Raw genomic sequence first — 18662 nt, forward strand, 5'->3', positions numbered from 1 at the left:
GAACATATCTTCTTATTCAGTTCTCCTTATATTAATATATACTGTCCTTGTTTTACCCTAATTATATATATGTGTGTGCATGTGTGTGTATCTTGCCTTAGATTTGCACAGACACACACTAATTTTTTTTTGTCTTAGATTCTATTTGGTCATGTATTAAGACTGCTATCTCAACTCTCTTTTGGTTTATATTAGTCATTTACTTTAAACCTTTATGGTAACTAAATGATGGACAAGAACAGTGGTGCCAAAAAGTTTTGGTTTCAAGGACTCCTCTACACTCTTAAATTACTGAGGGCCTCAAAGAGCTTGTGATGTTGTGGGTTACAGCTATTGACATCTGATTATAAACTAAAACTGAGAAAAATCTCAAAATATTTATTCATTAAAAATAATAAATTTACTATATTTTAATATAACATTTTAATGAAAAATAACTATATTTCTCAAAACAAAAATGTGAGACTATCAGATTGTTTTACATTTTTACTTTAATATCTGGCTTAATTGAAAAGAATGAAATTCTCCATTTTGCTTCTGGTCAGTCTGTTGCAATATCATACATCAAGTAGCCCCTACACACTTGTACGTAAAAGAGAATGAGAATGAAAGAAACAAATAACGTTTTAGTATTATTCCAAAAATAATTCTGGTCTCATAAACCCCCAGGTATAGTCTTAGGGATCCCGGAGAGTTCCTGGACTACCCTTCGAGAGGCACTGTCACTAAAGAAATCCTTTCAGAAATTTCTTCCTATTAGGCGTTTATAATTCTATATCTAAATGTATAATATGAATCTTATTTTCTTATTATATTAGATTCATTTATACAATTGTTTTAAGTTATCCATTTATTTACTTATTCAACAAATAATTATTGAGCAATCAACATATGCCAGATACTCTCTGATGTGACGGAGATGCAGCAGTAAAAATAATAGACATAATTCCCGCCCTTGTGGAGTTTATGTGCTAGTGGAGAGACAAACAATATGCAAATTAAAAAGTACATTTATAACTGTATACACATATACATACACATATTCAATAGTAATTTCAGTAGTAATAAGTGCTACAAAGGATAAGGGGCTAAAGAGTAATGGTGGGAATAGACACGATGTGACTATTTTGAAATAAGGTGGTCAGGAAAGGCCTCTTTGAGATGTCATTGAATCAGATACTGAATTAATAGAAAAAAACCAGTAGGGAGCATAGAGCTATTGGAGTAAATGTCTCTGTTTCTTTGATTACTTCAGTTATTTGATGGAGGAGCCATGGGTTAGAGCAGACCAAAAATGGAAGGAACCATTTTACAGAAGGGCCAAGAAACTTTAAGATCCTAAGAAAAGAAGGAGCCGGGAAGTCAGCAGGAAACCATGTCTTTAAGACTGGTATAGGGCAGACAGGACAGATGGGATGGTTTCAGAAATTCTGTATGAATACAGCAGGAGTTTTTTAACCTCCACATTACACAGAGTATTATTTTTACTTTAGTTTTAATGTGATGTTGTGTCTGTCTTCCCCACAGCTCAGTAACAAAACTCAAACCTATACCTTTACCATCAGCCAGAAGGTGTTGGTCACCAACCTGAAGCCAGCAACCATCAAAGTTTATGACTACTACTTACCAGGTGAGCGCCGAGGTTTGCCTGCATCCCCCAACGTAATTCTGCATCATTCCTTATGATATCTCCCTTAATTTTACAAACATTCCTTCTCAAGGCAAGTAGCACATAATTGCATTATCTGATCTCTTTAAACAATTTAAATCAATTATATGACATTTTGAAAAGTCACCTACATTAGAGATATTTTACAGGATGTGGTCTATAGACCAAAGAAACAATGTAGACCATTGTTCTTTAAGGACTAACTATTCTTAATATTCTGGCTGCGATTAATAATTTATCACAAGTGCGCAAATATTACTGATCGGAATCTTCCTTTAATTCTGAATACAACCTGTAGGGATCCTCTGAAAAGGATTAAAGCAGTAGCTTTTATGAAGTATTTTCTCTCTGAATGTGTGAGGCTTGCAATATAATAAAATATATCATTTCATTTTATAGATGAACAGGCAACAATTCAGTATTCTGATCCCTGTGAATGAGGTAAGCCCAGAAGAGAGAAGGGTGGCCTTTTGGGTAGGATAGTAGTATTCAGAAGTTAAGGGGGCCTTCTTCTGAGTTGCTGTTAGTGTCTTTTGGAAGCTGATTTTTCATAGAAAGTGGCCTTTTCCTTTTTTGTCCTAAACTCTTGAAGAGAGAATAATAATCTCCACAGTCAAATCAGAAAAAAATTAACAGTGGCATTTGTATGAGGAGTTCTATGTGATTTTTAAAAACAGTTTTTTTTTTTCTGATTGGAAATTGATAAATTTCCCCAATTATTTTTATGTTATATATCTTTGTTATATAAAAATACTAAGACAAAAGTGAAGATTACCCGATTCTACTCCCCTGAGATAAGACTATTAATAATCTTATCATGCATTTGTGAGATTTTTTTCTAGATAGGAAAAAGCTCCTCTATAATTATGAAGAGTTTCTGAGTGTCATGATGTCTTCCACTGTTTTTGTCTTTGTCCCCCTCCCTCCCACTCCAGGATAGAAGTTGAAAAGAGATTAAATTATTCCTCTACGACATTACTGGACAACGTTCTTCTGCCTCTTAAATTTGATTTCTCTGACTGACTAGAGAGTGGGTAACAGATGAACAGGCCTGAACCTCAGCTACTTTCGACAACTTCACAGATGCTTAAGTATCAGAATAAAGGATTGGGGGAGATGAGCTAGGAATAATCACAAAAAGGAGGAATTACATGGGAAAGATCACTGAGGGAGAAGATGTGATTTAGCCATTTAGGGGACGCTCCAGAGAGGAGATGATGGTGGAGGGTGATCCAGGGACGATATGGAGGTCTTTCCAGAGGTTAAATCCAAGGGGAGTGTAATTAAGGGCTTTGGAAACAGACTAAAAAAAATAAATTTTCTTTTCTTTGAAAAGGAAATCCACGTACTTGGTTCTGTGCATATTTTTGTGGATACCAAAGGTTCTGTTTAAAGATGATGATCACTATTTAAAAAAAAAAAAACCCTCCCATTTTGGCTTCAATCCTAATTTAGGGACCACATTCAGCCAGCAGTCACTGCAGAGCAAACTGAGCAATAACAAGAAAAGTGGCTGGCCGGGATTCCCTCTGTCTCTCTGCTTTCTTCTTGCATGATTCCCAAGCTCTTTCCCACATGGGATACCACATCACCGTGTCAGATCTTCCTTGGAGCAATCTTTTTGCTTTAGAAACAGGTTTGGAGGCATAGGGGTGGGGGGCAAAGACGAGTGATATTTAAACAGAGAAGATTCTTTAGGTGATTACACCCTTTACTCTGAATGTCCACATTCTGATATTGCTCCTCTAGATCATAAATTATGACAGACAGAGTCAGGGAAAACTAAGTCCACAACATAGACATATTTCCTTGAGCCTAGGGCCATACTTGTATAAATGATTTATTCCCCGTCTCCTACACCCTAGACCCTGGTCCTCTTAAAAGTTCCCCAAGTTAAAGAAGATGGGAATACCCAAAGGAGGCCATCCCCACGCCTGCCTTACCCCTCAGGTATCACAGGAAGAGAACAGAGAGAACTCTAAAGAAAAGAGGGCAGAGTCCTGAATGCTCACACTCACTGAAAGCCCCACCTTCTGCTCCATTTGGCTCTGTAACTCCTACCCGAGTGACCCCCTTTTTGCAATGGAGGGAGGTGGTGATCCTCAAGAGTTAAGAAGTTATGTCTGGGTAGAGAACATTTTAAATGATTACAGAAATTGTTCTTGTATCTTTTGGGAAAGGAAAAAGAAAGATTCTTATGACTTAAATTATCAACTACCCCGAATAGAAAGATGTTAATGAGAACATTTACATTGTTGTACTTACTGAACATTTGTGCCTACTTGAGAAGCAAGGTGATTGTAAGGATTAAGTAACATTTGGTATTATAGAATCCTTATGGTAAGTACTCAATACATATATTTATTATATGTCTGGCACTTTACCAGGCCTTGGAATGCAAAGATAAATAAAATGGAGTTTGTATCTTCAAGGAGCTCACAGAGTAGTGATGAGAGAAAATAAGCAAATTAACAAGTTGTAATACAACATGACAAAAAATAATGGTAAAAGAAAGCACAACAAGCTATGGGAGCACATAAGAGAGGTACCTTCCCAGACTGAGGTGAAAGGGTGGTCAGGAAAAGCATCCTCAGGTTGAGCACAAGGCACAGGTAAAGCTCACCATTGTCAATGACTAACTGGATGTAAGACAGGAGTCTGGGAAAAGTGCCAGGATTCTAGACTGTGGATTGTGTAGGAAAGGAAAATCTTTTTCTCTACACTCTTATATTCAGCAGGTGACACTTGTGAATTTAACTGTCAAAAAAAAAAAAATCAAAAAAACAACAAAAAACGACAAAACAAAACACAAAGATTTATAAGAGAAAGGGTTTATTTCACATGCATGTGGTGGCTTCGCAGGAAAAAGGTGAAAACTCCAAGAATCAGTTAGGCCCTGGAGAGTATATTACTTTTCCAACAGAGGATGAGAAGTTATGGAGAAGTGACCAAGCAAAAGACGTTTGGGCTTCTAGGGGTGGTAAATTGTGAAGAGGTAAATAAATGGGGAAAAGGAATAAAAGATAAAGGTTATCTTAGTAAGGTTTGTTTATGCAGATAGAAGTCAATCCTGACTTTCTATCTCCTGTGATAGGGTTGTTCTCCTCCTGGCATTGGGGAGGGGAGAGGAGACACCACGAAGGGAAATTTGTGCCCTGCTTTCAGGCAAGAGCGGGGAGGGCAGAGAGCTCTTCCTGCATCTGTCCCTCTAGGTCCATCTTTGGCCTTGCAGCCGCACACTTACATCTCCAGGAATATCAAACTACAATTAGGTATCTATTTCTACTGTGCTCTCTGATAATTTTGATATATGTTTTTTATCATGCTACTTGGAAAGCCTTTTCATCTCTTCTGCCTGGAAGACTTCCACTAGTCCTGTAAGGTATGACCTTCGAGGTGTGTTTTCTACTCTTGTAAATACGTCTTCCCCCAAGAACTCCTCTATGCTCCTCCAGCTCTTTGTGCTTCTCTGTGAAGACTCACCAAACTGGGGTCATGTTTTCTGTTAACCTGTCCACTTCTCCCACCAGGACGTCAGGTCCTCGAGTACTTGTACCCTGTGCGATATACTTCTAATCTTTCCCCATTATCCATTCTCTTCTTCCTCACTAACAAAAACCACTATTTTATTTGGAACAACAACATGCCCAGCAAAAGTACTCACTTCTCAGAATCGCTTGCAGTGAAGGGTGAACATGTGGCAGAATTCTAGTCAACAGAAAGTTACTGGAAGCCTCTGGAAATAAATTCCTTTCTGAATAAAATGACAAAACCTCACATGGGGAAAGATTTTGATCCTTCCTTCACCTTTCTGACTGGAATAAGGATAAGATTCCTGGAGGAAGGGGAGCCATTTTGCAACCATGCAGATAAAAACCATATGCTGAAAATGAGAGAGCAGAGAGATCAATGGAGCCTGAGTGCTTGATGACGTCACTGACTGAGTCCCCTTGGACGTATTGGACAGGCAATGAGGAAAGTTCAATCATTTGAGGAATTACTAGACTGTCTTCCAAAGTAGCTGTACCATTTTACGTTCCCACTAGCAGTGTATGAGGTTTCTGACTTCTCCACATCCTCATCAATGCTTGTTATCTGACTTTTGGGTTCTAGCCATTCAGTGATGTGACGTAGTATTTCATTGTAGTAGGATATCTTCTTTTATAAAGTGTCTGTTCAAAGCCTTTGTTTATTTTCCATTGAATTGTCTTTAGGAATTCTTTATATTTTCTAAATAAGACATATGCATTGCAAATGACTTCCTTCTGAGGGTTGCCTTCTCACTCTTTTAATAGTGTCTTTTGGGGAACAAAAGTTGTTCATTTTAATACAGTTCAAGTGAGTGCTTTTTATGTTCTATTTAAGTAATCTTTGTATACTCCAGGGTCACAAAGTGTTTTCCTTATGTTTTCACTTAAAAGCTTTTTTTAAATTTTAACTTTTACATTTAGATACACAATCCATTTGGAATTAATTTTTGCATATAATGCGAGGTGGGGATCAAAATACATTGTTTTTCTGTGTGGATATCCAGTTGACTCAGCACCATCTATTGAAAAGCCCTCCTTTGCCTAGTACATTGCAGTGTGTTGCTTTTATCATAAATGAGGTAACCACACACGTGAGAATTTATTTCTGGGTTCTATTTTGTTTCATTGTTTAGTTTGCCTCTCCTTACAACAGTACCCCTCCACACACATGAACGATAGTTTTACATTTAATAGTTATATATATTTATCATATATATGATATCTGGTAGTATAATCCTCTAGTTTTGTGATTCTTCTTCAAGATAGCCTTGGCTATTCCTGGTCTTTTGAATTCCTATATGAATTCAAATCAGTTTAATTCCTCCAAAAAAAAAAAAAAACCTGCTAGAATTGGGAAGAGTGCTTTGAAGCTATAGATTTACTGATTACTGACATCTTTATAAATATAAAGTCTTTCAATTTATGAATGTGTTCTATTTCTCAGTCTACTAAGGTCATCCTTAATTTCTCTCAGCAATGTTTTGTAGTTTTCAGTGTAGTGGTGGTGTACATCTTATATTAGATTTATTCCTAGGCATTTGATGTTTTTTGATGCTATCATAAATAGTATCAGTATTTAAATTTAATTTTCTATTTGTTTTATATTTGGACTTGAATCCAGCAACCTTTCTAAATTCACTTATTGTCCTGATTTTTTCTTAGACTGTTTTAGAGAATCTAGGTACACAACCTTCTAAACCAGAGATAATGACAGTAAAATGGACTCTGTGGCACACCACCCACATCTACCCCCATTCAGGATAGAAGCACTTATTTCCACAGCTGCTGGGAATGTTAATAGCTGACAGCTCGCAGTTGTGTCCTTTCTGGACAATTGCCCTTAGCTATTGTCCCCTCACTTTCCAGGGACAGCCCAAAATCAATAAATGGCCCATGTGGGGGATAAAGACCCTGCCTCTTTGCCTCAATTCAGAAACACTGCACAGTATCTCAGTTCCAGGTCTCATGAGATTTGTTGTGACTGAATTGCATGCAGCCTAACTTCCTTTCATCAACCCCAGATGTTGATCTTGAGAACATTCCCTCATAAATTCCCTGCACACAAATCTATATCTCAAAGTCAGCTTCCTAGAAAATCTGGAAGTGGTGTTAGATTTGGTCCAAGAAAACAAATTCTAAATTGTGCCTTTGGAGCTAAATCATCAACTGACTAGGTGCTGAAGAGGACTCCATCACGGTGGGCGGGTGGAGCATTGCTAGTCCCTAGTATTGTTAGTAGTGCAGTCGAAGTTTTCACCTATGTTAAACTGAAATGGCGTATCTGTGGAAGAAAATGCAATAGGCTGAGCACCATATCAGGTGTTTGAGAAGTACAAGGGAAATAGTATTTACAAGGACAATGGCATTGGATGGCTTTTGATGAGGAGCAATAGATGCTTTGGAGAAAGATAATTACATGTTAAGGGTGATTAATAAGCAATTACATGCTAAGTATAAAAATCAGAGGGCTTCTTGGTAGGATATAAAAATTCTCAACTTCTACAGCCAGAGGGCAAGAAAATCTGAAGACCAGGCTCAAAGCTTTGCCATAAGAGGAACAGCTCCAGAGAAAGTCGAATTACACTCTGGTGTGCAACAATTACAGGTCTGATATGCCAAGGTCAAAGCACTGTTTGGGAAGGACTAGGACCCTAAGACATTGAGATGGGGACATCATGATTGATGCACTCAAAACTGATGAATTTCCAGATTCCCCTGAATCCTCAGGGCCTGAAAAAGTGTCCTACTGCTCTCCATTAAATGCTTAAAGATGAGGCAGAAGCTTTTACCGTGCAAGACAGCACATAGTTCTCTCAGAGTATGCCCCTTATTTCTCTCCTGCCTATTATGCCAGTAACTAGGAATAAGTCACATAACAATCTGACTGGGGAAGTGCTGGGCCTGCTAAAGGAGGGAAAGGATTATACCCAGAAGAAGCTGCAGGATCCAGCCACACATACCAGCAGGAGCCAGGAGAGTATGCATCAGATAAATTCCGAGGTGCCGAATTAAGGGATCTAGAACATAGGTTGGATAAGGAAGAGTCTATCAATATAGGAGAACTTTCCCAGGATACAGGATTTTATATCCAGGTAAGGATCCCAGAAGATAGTACAAAAATGGTACTGGGGTGGCTCATAGGAAGCTTAAGGGAAGTGATACCCATAAGAGAAGCAGAAATAACAGAACTGCCATGGTAGATAGTTGAAGAAGGGATCAGGTGGCTCCGAAAAGTGGTCTTGCTGCAGTATTCAGTAGGAGGACCCAGAGGGCATTTTGTTTACCAAAGGAGTCAGGAATGCTTTGTTGAATGAGGCACCAGCATCACTGAGAAGCTAAGTGGTGGCTGTACTCTGCAGGCGTGGGTTGAAGACAGGAGATGCTGTTACAAAACTTGACCCTCTGATAGCAATGAGAAAGATAGATTCCTAGAATAATGGAAACCAGGTGGTAAGACATCACCATCAAAAGCAAGGTGAATACACTGGTATAAAGAGCAGAAAGTCAGAGTAGAATGAGTTGGGTCTAACTCACAGGGAGCTATAGAGATGGTTATTGGACATGATATTTCTAGGGACAAGATAGATGGTGTGATGATTTAAAACATGTCCAAAAACTCTTGAGCACTTTTTTTTTTAAAAGTGGTCCTTAATTCCCTTCTGCTTGAATGTCAGCTTTCTTAGTGATCACTTCTATTGAATAGAATAAAGCAGAAGTGACAGTGATATTAGAAAATAGTAGACATTATGGCTTCCTGCCAATGTTCTAAGGACAGTTAAACAGTATGGAGAGGCCCCCATGGTGAAAACTGAGACCTTCAGCCAACAACTAGTAAGGAACCAAGTCCTTTTGCCAACAGTCACATGAGTAAACTTGAAGGAAGATATCCCAACTCCAGTCAAGACTTCAGATGGCTGACCTAGTTGATATCCTGATGGTAACCTCATTAGAGAGCTTGAGCTAGAATCACCAGCTGAGCTGCTTCTGAATTCCTGATTGTTATAGTCACTATGTTTCTTGGTACTTTTTAAATGCATCAATAGATAATTAATACAAAGAGGTTCCCCAATTCCCCTTCCAGGTTAGACGTGCTATGTGTCCCATAGAATGCTATACTTATCCATATCAGAGGGACAATTATACTATGTTGTAAATGTCTCTGCACTTATTCGATCTTGTGTTGTGGTGGTAGAAAGGCCCCCAAACATGTTTGTGCCCTAAACCCTAGAACCTGTGAATATGATACCTTACTGGGCAAAAAAGACTTTGCAGATATGATTAAAGTTATACACTTTAAAATAGGAAAATTATCCTGTATTACCTGGGCGGTCCAAATTTAATCACATGAGCCCTTAAAAACAGATAATTTTCCCCAGAAGGCAGAAGTGACAGGCAGAAGAGGAAGTAAGAAAGGTTCAGAATGTGAGGAAGGCGTCACCAGCTACTGCTGGTTTGGAAGGTGGAGGGGGCAAAATGATAAGAAAGGTGGGCAGCAAGGAAATGGGGACCTCAAACTACAACTGCAAGTCACTTAATTCTGCCAACAACCTGACTGAGTTTGGAAGCAGACTGTCTTAGAGAAGAGCCCAGCCTGGTGAATGAATACCTTGAAGTCGATCTTGTGATACCTGGAACAATGGAACGAAGTGAGCTCCGCCCAGCTTTCTGACTTACAGAACTGCAGGAGAATAAATAGGTATTGTTTTAAGCTGCGAAATTTGTGATAGTTTGTTACAGTAACAATAGAAAGCCAATATGCCTCCAGAGTGTAAACACCTTAAAAATAGAGATTGTGACCAGGTCATTATTTTATTCCCAGCACTTACCGCATTATTAAAATAAATGTTTTATAAATATTTGTTGAATAAACTAAACTAAGAAGATTAATGTTGTTCAACAGTGCAGGTCACCCAGCTTCCCCTCACTGCATTTAAAAATTTCATCTATTGCCTGCTTTTTCTCAAGACCCAACTCAGGTGCCACCCTCCTCAAGGATATCCTCAGTCTTCAATGCCGTAGCTGTATTCCTTTAGGCTTCTCAACTACCTTAGCATTTCAACTACATCTTTTGCGTTGCTGTCTCTCGTACTTTGTGTTTGTCTTCATGGTGCTTCCTACTAAACTATAAACCCTTGATGGCAGAAACCATGTCAGATTTATTCATCTGTGACCCCTTAATGCCTAAAAATAGAATGTGCTCAATAATATACTGAGTGAGTGAAACGTGCATGTCACATATTAACCAAGGTCAAGTGTGAATGACCAGCATTGGGAACACTTGTGTTTTTTAGATAAGAGGTATCAAAATATATATTCTACAGTAAATATAATAAAAATAATAATAAATGGCTGTTAGACACCATCCTAATCTCTCTGACCTTTTATCTTCTTCTCTGCTCTTCCCCTACACACTTAAATCTGAAGTAGTTATCTGAAGTGTTCATGATCTAAGAAGGCTTTCCCATTAAGGAGGAAGTGAACAGAAGGGAAAATAAGTTGAGACGAGAAAATAGGGAAGGGAGATGAAGCCCTGACACAAGAAGCCGTGGGATTACTCCAGTGTGTATTCAAGACAGAAGCGCGCGTGACTTAAATTATCAGAGCCTTAGGCAAACACTGAATAATAAATCATAGATAAGAATGACTCTTAGTCTGTGCATTTAGCAGTACCACCTTCTATCAAGAAAGCCATTGTTCTATCTTCATATATTCTGCTTCTTTGATACTTTCTTGTCCTCTCGCAAGTTCCCTGATGAAATAGTTAAGAAAGGGAAAGTAATTGGGATAAATGAAATACAAGAAAAAAAAGAAGTATGAAAAAGGAATAAAAAGTAGAAAAAATTAATAAGGTAATACATAAACATTTGGAAAAAAGACATGAGGGAAAGGAGAGTTTTCATCAAGGATGTTCTTCCTCCCTTCCTCCAGTCCCTTCTTTGGTAACGTAGGATTTCTCAAATTTATGAACTTCCTCTCCTTGGTAGTACTGAAGGCCTCCTTCTCAATTCCAGTGAACAATCACTGTATTAACCAACGATTTTCTAAGCTGACTCTCAAATTGAGATTCAAGATAATTATAAAAGGAATTAGGTTTTGCAAATAGAAAAAATTGACATGCAAAATTTTCTCTATATGTGTTTATTTATTTTTGAGCAAAAACCTGTCGCATTTTGTAAATGGTGGGGAGGACCAATGCATTTTCACTTTTCCCTTCTACAGAGGTTAAAGTTGTGGTTAAAGAGAGAATTGTGGTGATTTTACTGTCCCTTTGAAATAGGATTGATGACACTCAAATCATGAGATTGTCTCATCTTCAGAGATAATAATATGGCTTTGATACAGATATTTGCTAATTCAGAACTCTATCCTGTATTTTTATATTAAGAATAACCTTTGTGGTCCTAAATAATGGAACTTTCTTTCAGGCTTATGGTCTACCATATACTCTATACTTGAAACATCTTGTATTAGTTTGCTAGAGCTTCCATAACAAAATATAACAGAACGGGTGGCTTAAACAGCAGACATTTATTCCTTGTAATTCTGGAAGCTAAAATTCCAAGATCAAGATGTTGACAAGTTTGGTTTCTTCTGAGGCCTCTGCTCTTGGCTTGTAGGAAGCAATCTCACTGTGTCCTCACCTGGTCATTCCATGTGTGTGTGCATCCCTGGTACTCTTATAAGGTGACAGTCATATTGAATTAGGGCCCTACCCTTATGACCTACTTTAGCCTTAATTACCTCTTTAAAGGCCCTGTCTTCAAATATAATTATATTGGAGATTAGAGCTTCCATATGTAAATTTTGGAGGAATACTATACAGTCTACAACACATCCCCAAAGAGATTTTGGATCAACCAGTCAGGACCATTAATTTTGTTTTCCATGAAGTGAATATGAGGGAAGACATGAACTTTAAACATTTTTTGTTGCATATCTCCTAAAAGAAATTTTTGAAAGCACACACTCCCTGGAATATTTTCAATCAATATCTAGAATATTCATCTTGAATTTAAATAGTTGAAAGTATGTGAATTCTGGATATTATAATGTTGGCAGGAATAAAACTGTTGTATCACTTAAGAAATATTGTCCAATGTAATCTACAGTCCATACGTCTTTATACCCAATATCCATTAAAAATTTACATGAATAAGTTCAATAGTTAGAATTTTTACATTGTTCCTTTTTCCCTTCCATCCACTTTCATCATAGACTTTTTCTAATATATTTTTATGCTAATATTTTATTGATTAGCCTATCAAGCTTCTGCCACAAAAATACACATATAATTTGAAATAGCAAAAGTGTTTTTATTTTATAAAACTTAAAGAGATTCAAGAATTCTTGTGGATTGAGTTAACAATACAATTATGAATAGATACAATTAATCAAAATAGCACAAAATTTAAGAGTAAAAAGTTAAATAACTATATGTTTTGTTAAATAAATATTGAACATATGTAAAATAAAGTTGGAAACACAGTTCCTAATAAGATGGATATAGTTGGGATTTTTTTTCAATTTGTGCATGTATCTACAGATGATTATTAGTTGTAAAAGGAGAAAAGTATCAGAATTAATTTTATTTCTATTTTTAATTTCTCTGGGAAATCTCACTCATGCAAATCAGTAAGTACGAATGGAAGGCATTTGGCTTTAGCAATGCCACTGAATTTTCTAAACTCTTTCAAGTTATATGCCAAAAATCATACAATAATCTTTCATCAAAAATTATTCTTAGTGATCTATTATCAATACTCAATTTACTTAGGTCCTCCTTTGATTTGGTTGAAAGTATTGTAAATCTTGACTTGAAAAAGAATTTTGCCTTAAATTAACTTACCTACACAAAAGGGCAATATTTCAATTTTACTTTTTAAATCCCAGAACAAGAACAATGCACCATGGAATGAAGGTAAGTTATACTTTTTGTAAAATGAAAAGAGAAAGGAGAAAGAGGAATGATCATGACACTTCAACTCATATATGCCATTCTTAGTAAATTGTTGAGATGGAGATTACATGTGGAAATTGAAGATCTGGGAACTTAAGCCCTTGTACCTTTGGAAAATCTTCATATGCCCCAGAGATATACGTACTACAGTTTGAAAATTGCTGATTTAATGTATATCTGGTGTCAAAATCTGCCAGTGTTCATTTAGCAGCTCTACAACTTGCTAGCTGACCAACTTTGGACAAGTTATTTAACCTGTCTACACCTCAGTTTTCTCCTTTGTAAAATGGGAATGAGAGTACTAAAAGAGTAGTGACGAGGATGAAATAATATTATCCATGAAAAATACTTCAAAACTTATCTAGATGGAGGGAGGGATGAAATTAGCATGAGGAAACTTTTGGGGGTGATATTCATTATCTTGACCGCAGTAATGGTTTTATGGTTGCATGCATACGTCAAATTCATTATGTTGCACACCTTAAGAAAGATGTTTTTAAAGTAGTATTTGGCATTTAGAAAGTATTCGATAAATATTAGCTATTATCGTGAGGAGAGATCCTGGATCCTTCTTTCTAGGAGTTAAAATTTCCCGGACCACTTAGAGCTTCTGCCATACTCTGAGGCCCTCCTGTCCTCCCTTTCCCTATCCCCAAGTAAGGATGGAGGCAGCTTGTACCTAGGCAAGGAATGACACCTTCTGGTCAGAGAGGAGAGTACACATATGTCTTCTGCATTTTCTCACATATTTAAATTTTATTTTGTTTTATCATTTATTTTGGAATAGATAAGACATACCAATGTAAAAATCCAATGGTGCAAAAGGACACCTTCCACGTCTCTTCTTTCAATTCTCTCCTCAAAGGTAACCACTATTAGTTTTGTCAAATGCTAGCTCCCTGAAAATACTGCCCAAACACCCATGGATAAGGCAAAGCTGGGCTTATTCAAACCATAGTGAGAGAGGACACTACCTTGAAGGAAGCCTTAGTAGTGTTGGGGAGAGGAGGGAGAAGTCAGGATATTTATGAGGTGTTGGGGTCTGGTTTGGGGGGGCAGTCTTTCAGTGTAGGGGTTTGATGAAGACTGAGTAAGAACCATGGTTAAGATTGTGGACACAGCAAGGTGAGGGTTTTGAAAAGTCTTAGGGAATAAATAATCATTTAAACATTGTCTGTTGAAAAGCTGAGCCCTTCAAAATTGTTTTTCTAGGTGTTCCTGAATTGAACAATATAATTATTTGCAACTTTTATTCTCTGGGCAAGAGTTTCCTGGAATATTAAAGTCATATTGATGAAGACAGTGGGATAGTAAAGTTAATGTAGATAGTACACTGTGTGGGTATAGATGGTTCTTAGTTTCTTAAATATATTTTCAGAAATATTCTGTCCCTGTTCAATTGTACATGTATAAATTTAAAAAACATCATCTTTTACCCTCTGACAGTTGCTGCAGAAATTCAGAAACTGAGTATGAGATATTCCTTAAATAACAGCTATCCAATTGCATTTGCTCTGTAGTTATATGTGATTTAGTTTTTTCAGAGTATGCACATTTTAATCTTTTGTGAATGACATTACTGTTTGAAGTATTCTACTAGTCTTTCCCCCCTCAGCAATTTATGGTTTTGGCAAAACCAGTGGGGCACATTTTTGCTTATTCCTGGTTTCTTCTCTTCCATCATAAAGGGCAGTTACAGGGTAGTGAGGCAGGGGAGAGAAATAATTATTCCACAACACTTAAATATGAAGGTGACTTTAGAGGCCTTCATTAAATACATGTTTGTTGGGCACCTACTGAGTGCCAGGCACTGTGCTAGGCACAGGATGAACATAACTACACTCTCTGCCCTGGTAAGGCTTAGAGCTTAGTGAGGAAGATAAGCACTGAACATGTAGTTATGAGTAAAATGAATACAACAAAGGACAGGAGTTATGGGAACCTAACCTCATCTCGGGGCTGAAGTAAGGATTCCCAGAAGTGATGCTTGCTCTGCAGGCTGAAGCATAAGCAGAAATGATATAGGTACAGGAGTGAGGTGTGGGAAGAATGATTCAGACAGAGGAAATAGCTTATGCCTTCTCTGGAAACTGAGGTTTCTCTGTTTTCTTGTTTTCTGGGTCCACCATTTGTTCTATGCATCTTGTGATCTCATTTCCAAACATTTTGAATAAGAGTGTTCACATAGAATTTCCCAGTTAGAAGTCATCATCCTGCATACATAAGAATCTATCCAGTGACTAATATCCCTCACCAGTGCAATGTCCCTCACACGTGGTCCTAGGGAGAGACAACCCTGTACAATTTTTTTAGTTATTTAGAGATGCAGTGAAGATCCTTTTTTAAAATCTTGGATAAAGTTCAAGAACTGCTCACCTTTGGCAGAAGAGAGAATTACAATTTTTTAGAATTAAAACTGTCTTTAGAAATTACACAGAAAGATCTGTTTCACAGAAAAATGAGGAAACTGAGACCCAAAGTGCAGAATTCTTTATGATATCCAAGACAAGCAGCACAGGAAACCTGAGGGCTACAGAAACTGAGCAGGTTACAGTCTTCACAATTAGCCTTCTGTGATGTGTGAAAGGTAGAGATGATTTAACATAAAGGATAAGGTATTCAAAGTTCCTATGTATTTATTTGTTTGTTTGTTTAATGTTTTAACCAGAAAAATTGTTACTCTGGAGAATTTCTAGACAAATATTCAGAAAGTCTCTTACCTTAGGGATGAGAAATGTCCTTGATTAGGTCCCAATTTTGTTCCCGAGAGAGACTTGCCAGTTCATGCTCTCTGTGGCTGTGGCTCCACCCTCTGGAAGCTCTCTCTTGGCCATCGTCCTCCTCGGCCACATCTGAGGAGGGCATTGGACTACTGAGCAGGTTTTACAGCTTGCTCATTGCCTGCAAAAGATTAAGAATCCAGGAGTCATTTTTCAGTGACAAATTTCTTAATCCACGTTTATGGTTTCAAAATTTAGCTTCTTATCTATTTAATTCTTGTCAGCCCTATGTGTCAGTAGGCATATCTATAATTCTTTCTTTCAAGACTTCTTTCTTTCTCAACTTAATTGTGAGTACTTTAAGCCTATTAAGCTTTGGTGAGAGAGCTAAACCCTAAGCCATTTTTTTCCTAACCGAAAGGATTTGTTGGGCAATACATTAATCCATTTTTAGGTTATAACAACTAATGTGACTACCATATTTTGATTTGATCTTTGCTACAAAACTAAGGTCTAATTGGCTTTTATTACTCAAAAGCTTTTCTATTCAGTCATCTCTTCCAAACCCGTAAGTCTCCAATTTTCTAGACTCTCTCTTTTCCCTTTTGTTTCTGATTAAAAACTGGCCAGTTCTTTACTATGATCAACTCTTGTAGTACCTTGTCAAATACAGTCAAATACATTCTACTGCTATTTTCCAACTTTTTCTAGAATTATAAGATCATGAAACACATTATCAGACTTTCAAGTTATTATAGAAAAAAATAATATCATCCCAGACTTTCAGTCTCCAATAGGTTTCCTCATCATCTGCCACTGATCCTTATGTGAAAGTTATGTATTTTAGGAGTTTAATGAGAACAGCGCCTTATTTTCAGTACTAATGAGTCAAGATTAGTTAGGTTAAGTTGCTAAGATAACCTCAAAGTTTAGTGCTTAAAGTAAAAACATTTATTCCTCATTCTATATGTCCATTGAGGGTCGGATAGTGCCTGTGCTCCACGTTGTCTTCATTCCAGGAACCAAGGTGATCGAACAGCTGTTATTTTGAATATTGCTCTATGTTGTGGCAACGGACAAGAGAAAACAAGTTCATTGTGTGCACTGGCTCTTGAGGCTTCTGCCCAGAAGTGATGCATATCATATCCACTTATGTTTTACTGGCAAGCACAAGTCACATGGCCATACTTAACTTCAGGTGGGCGGGGAAGTACAATCCTATCAAATGCCTAGAAGGAGAAAGATCTGGAACATTTGTGACAAGTCTTCAAGGCTTCCTCAATATGATAAAAGCAGTAAGAAATTTAGAATTTAATATTTAGAGGTTTGTTCCCATATTTATGTTATCATGGACAAGTCATTTAGCATATCAGTTTTGGTAACCTCATCAAACAAAACGGAGAAAATAGTTCTTAATTCAACAAATGCTTGAGAGGATTAAATAGTACATCACATGTGAAATCACTTAGCCCAATGTTAGTTTCCTTCTTTCTTCTACTCACTACCCAGAGATAATGTATCATCTGGTTTTAGTATTTCCAGTAAAGAAAAATTTTTATGTGTTGCTTGGCTGTTACAATTTACATTAGTAATTTTCTTCCATCCTACCATATTACAAGCTTTTTGAGACCAGAAACAATGTTTTATAGTTCTGTATTTCTTATATAGCCTAGCACAGTGTTGAAAACACAAAATGTGCTAAAAATATATATGTGTTGATTATTTTCTCCTGAAAAGTGTCTTACTTTTATGAGACTGAGTTAACTCTCAAATAAAGCTTTCAATAAATTTTCATTTTCTCTCCTAGAATTTTTGTTTTACGAATTTTTCTAATTGATTATTTTATTTTATATGTACAATATCATGGTGACACAAAGGAGATATTATACCAATTTCTTGTTAAAGAATAGAAATTAGGGGAGCTTCCATGAGTTCACTCTACATTTCACCTCTTAGCACAAACAACTTTTGAGGCTTACATGAGTTGCGCCATGGTTGCTGAGGGAGACAGAAGGCCAGTGAGTCTGGAAGGTGCTACTTATTCACAGTGGATCTGGCTCCTCCCTCAAGCCTTCCAGGAAGCCAGATCAGAGACAGAGTTTGAGTACAGACTCGTTAATAACTCCAAATCTAGATGAGACATTGTAAGGATGACATCTTCGGACCAATGTGAAGATTAAATGGATAATTAAAAATCATCTAGCATAGTTAGCTAATGTAAATGACTATCGAGGTTGTCATTTGGCCAGTTTGATCAAGAGATAGGTTTCTTAAAGATGTTTCTTCTGATTCCTTCATTTTCTGAAAAAACCTTACTCCAAATATTATTTTTCTTCTTTTCATTGGAAGAGGAACTCTTTTGGAGAACAGATGGGGACATTGGTATCCTTGAGTATGTACAATCCTTTTATAAGCTCTTATCACAATCTGCTTATACACTAGTCGTTAATACTAACAATCAATATTTATTGAAAGCTTACCAAGGACAGTCATTAGGCTAAATAAATTCTATGTATCACTTACTTAATTCTCATAACAACCCCAAAAGATAGATAGAGCCTTCATTTTTCAGATAAGGAGAATGAGACCTACAGAGGTTGTGATACATGCTCAGGACCATGTAAGTGGCAGAGTTAATAAGTAGCAGAGACAGGATCCAAACCCAAATGTCATAGTTCATGCCCTTAACCATGTTAAACAATATATATACCTGATTTTTTTTCCTAATCATATTGTTTGAAAGGAGTGAATATTTTTGTTTGTCTTAGTATGTTCATGACGCCTAG

The 18662-nt window shown here is 37.0% G+C and overlaps 1 protein-coding gene across 1 annotated transcript in view; it reads left to right on the forward strand.

The window, feature by feature from the left end:
• The window catches only part of A2ML1 (alpha-2-macroglobulin like 1), a 31791-nt gene extending 28732 nt beyond the window's left edge, over positions 1-3059 (forward strand). The window contains exons 35-37 of the mRNA XM_039874320.1: positions 1528-1630; positions 2069-2110; positions 2605-3059. Coding sequence (XP_039730254.1) covers positions 1528-1630; positions 2069-2109 — 144 coding nt within the window. The 3' untranslated portion in view covers position 2110; positions 2605-3059. The remainder of the gene's footprint in view (positions 1-1527; positions 1631-2068; positions 2111-2604) is intronic.
• The last annotated feature ends 15603 nt before the right edge of the window (positions 3060-18662 follow it).

This window comes from Pteropus medius, unplaced genomic scaffold (genome assembly GCF_902729225.1).
Source record: "Pteropus medius unplaced genomic scaffold, Ma_sr-lr_union100, whole genome shotgun sequence".
Lineage (NCBI taxonomy): Eukaryota > Metazoa > Chordata > Mammalia > Chiroptera > Pteropodidae > Pteropus > Pteropus medius.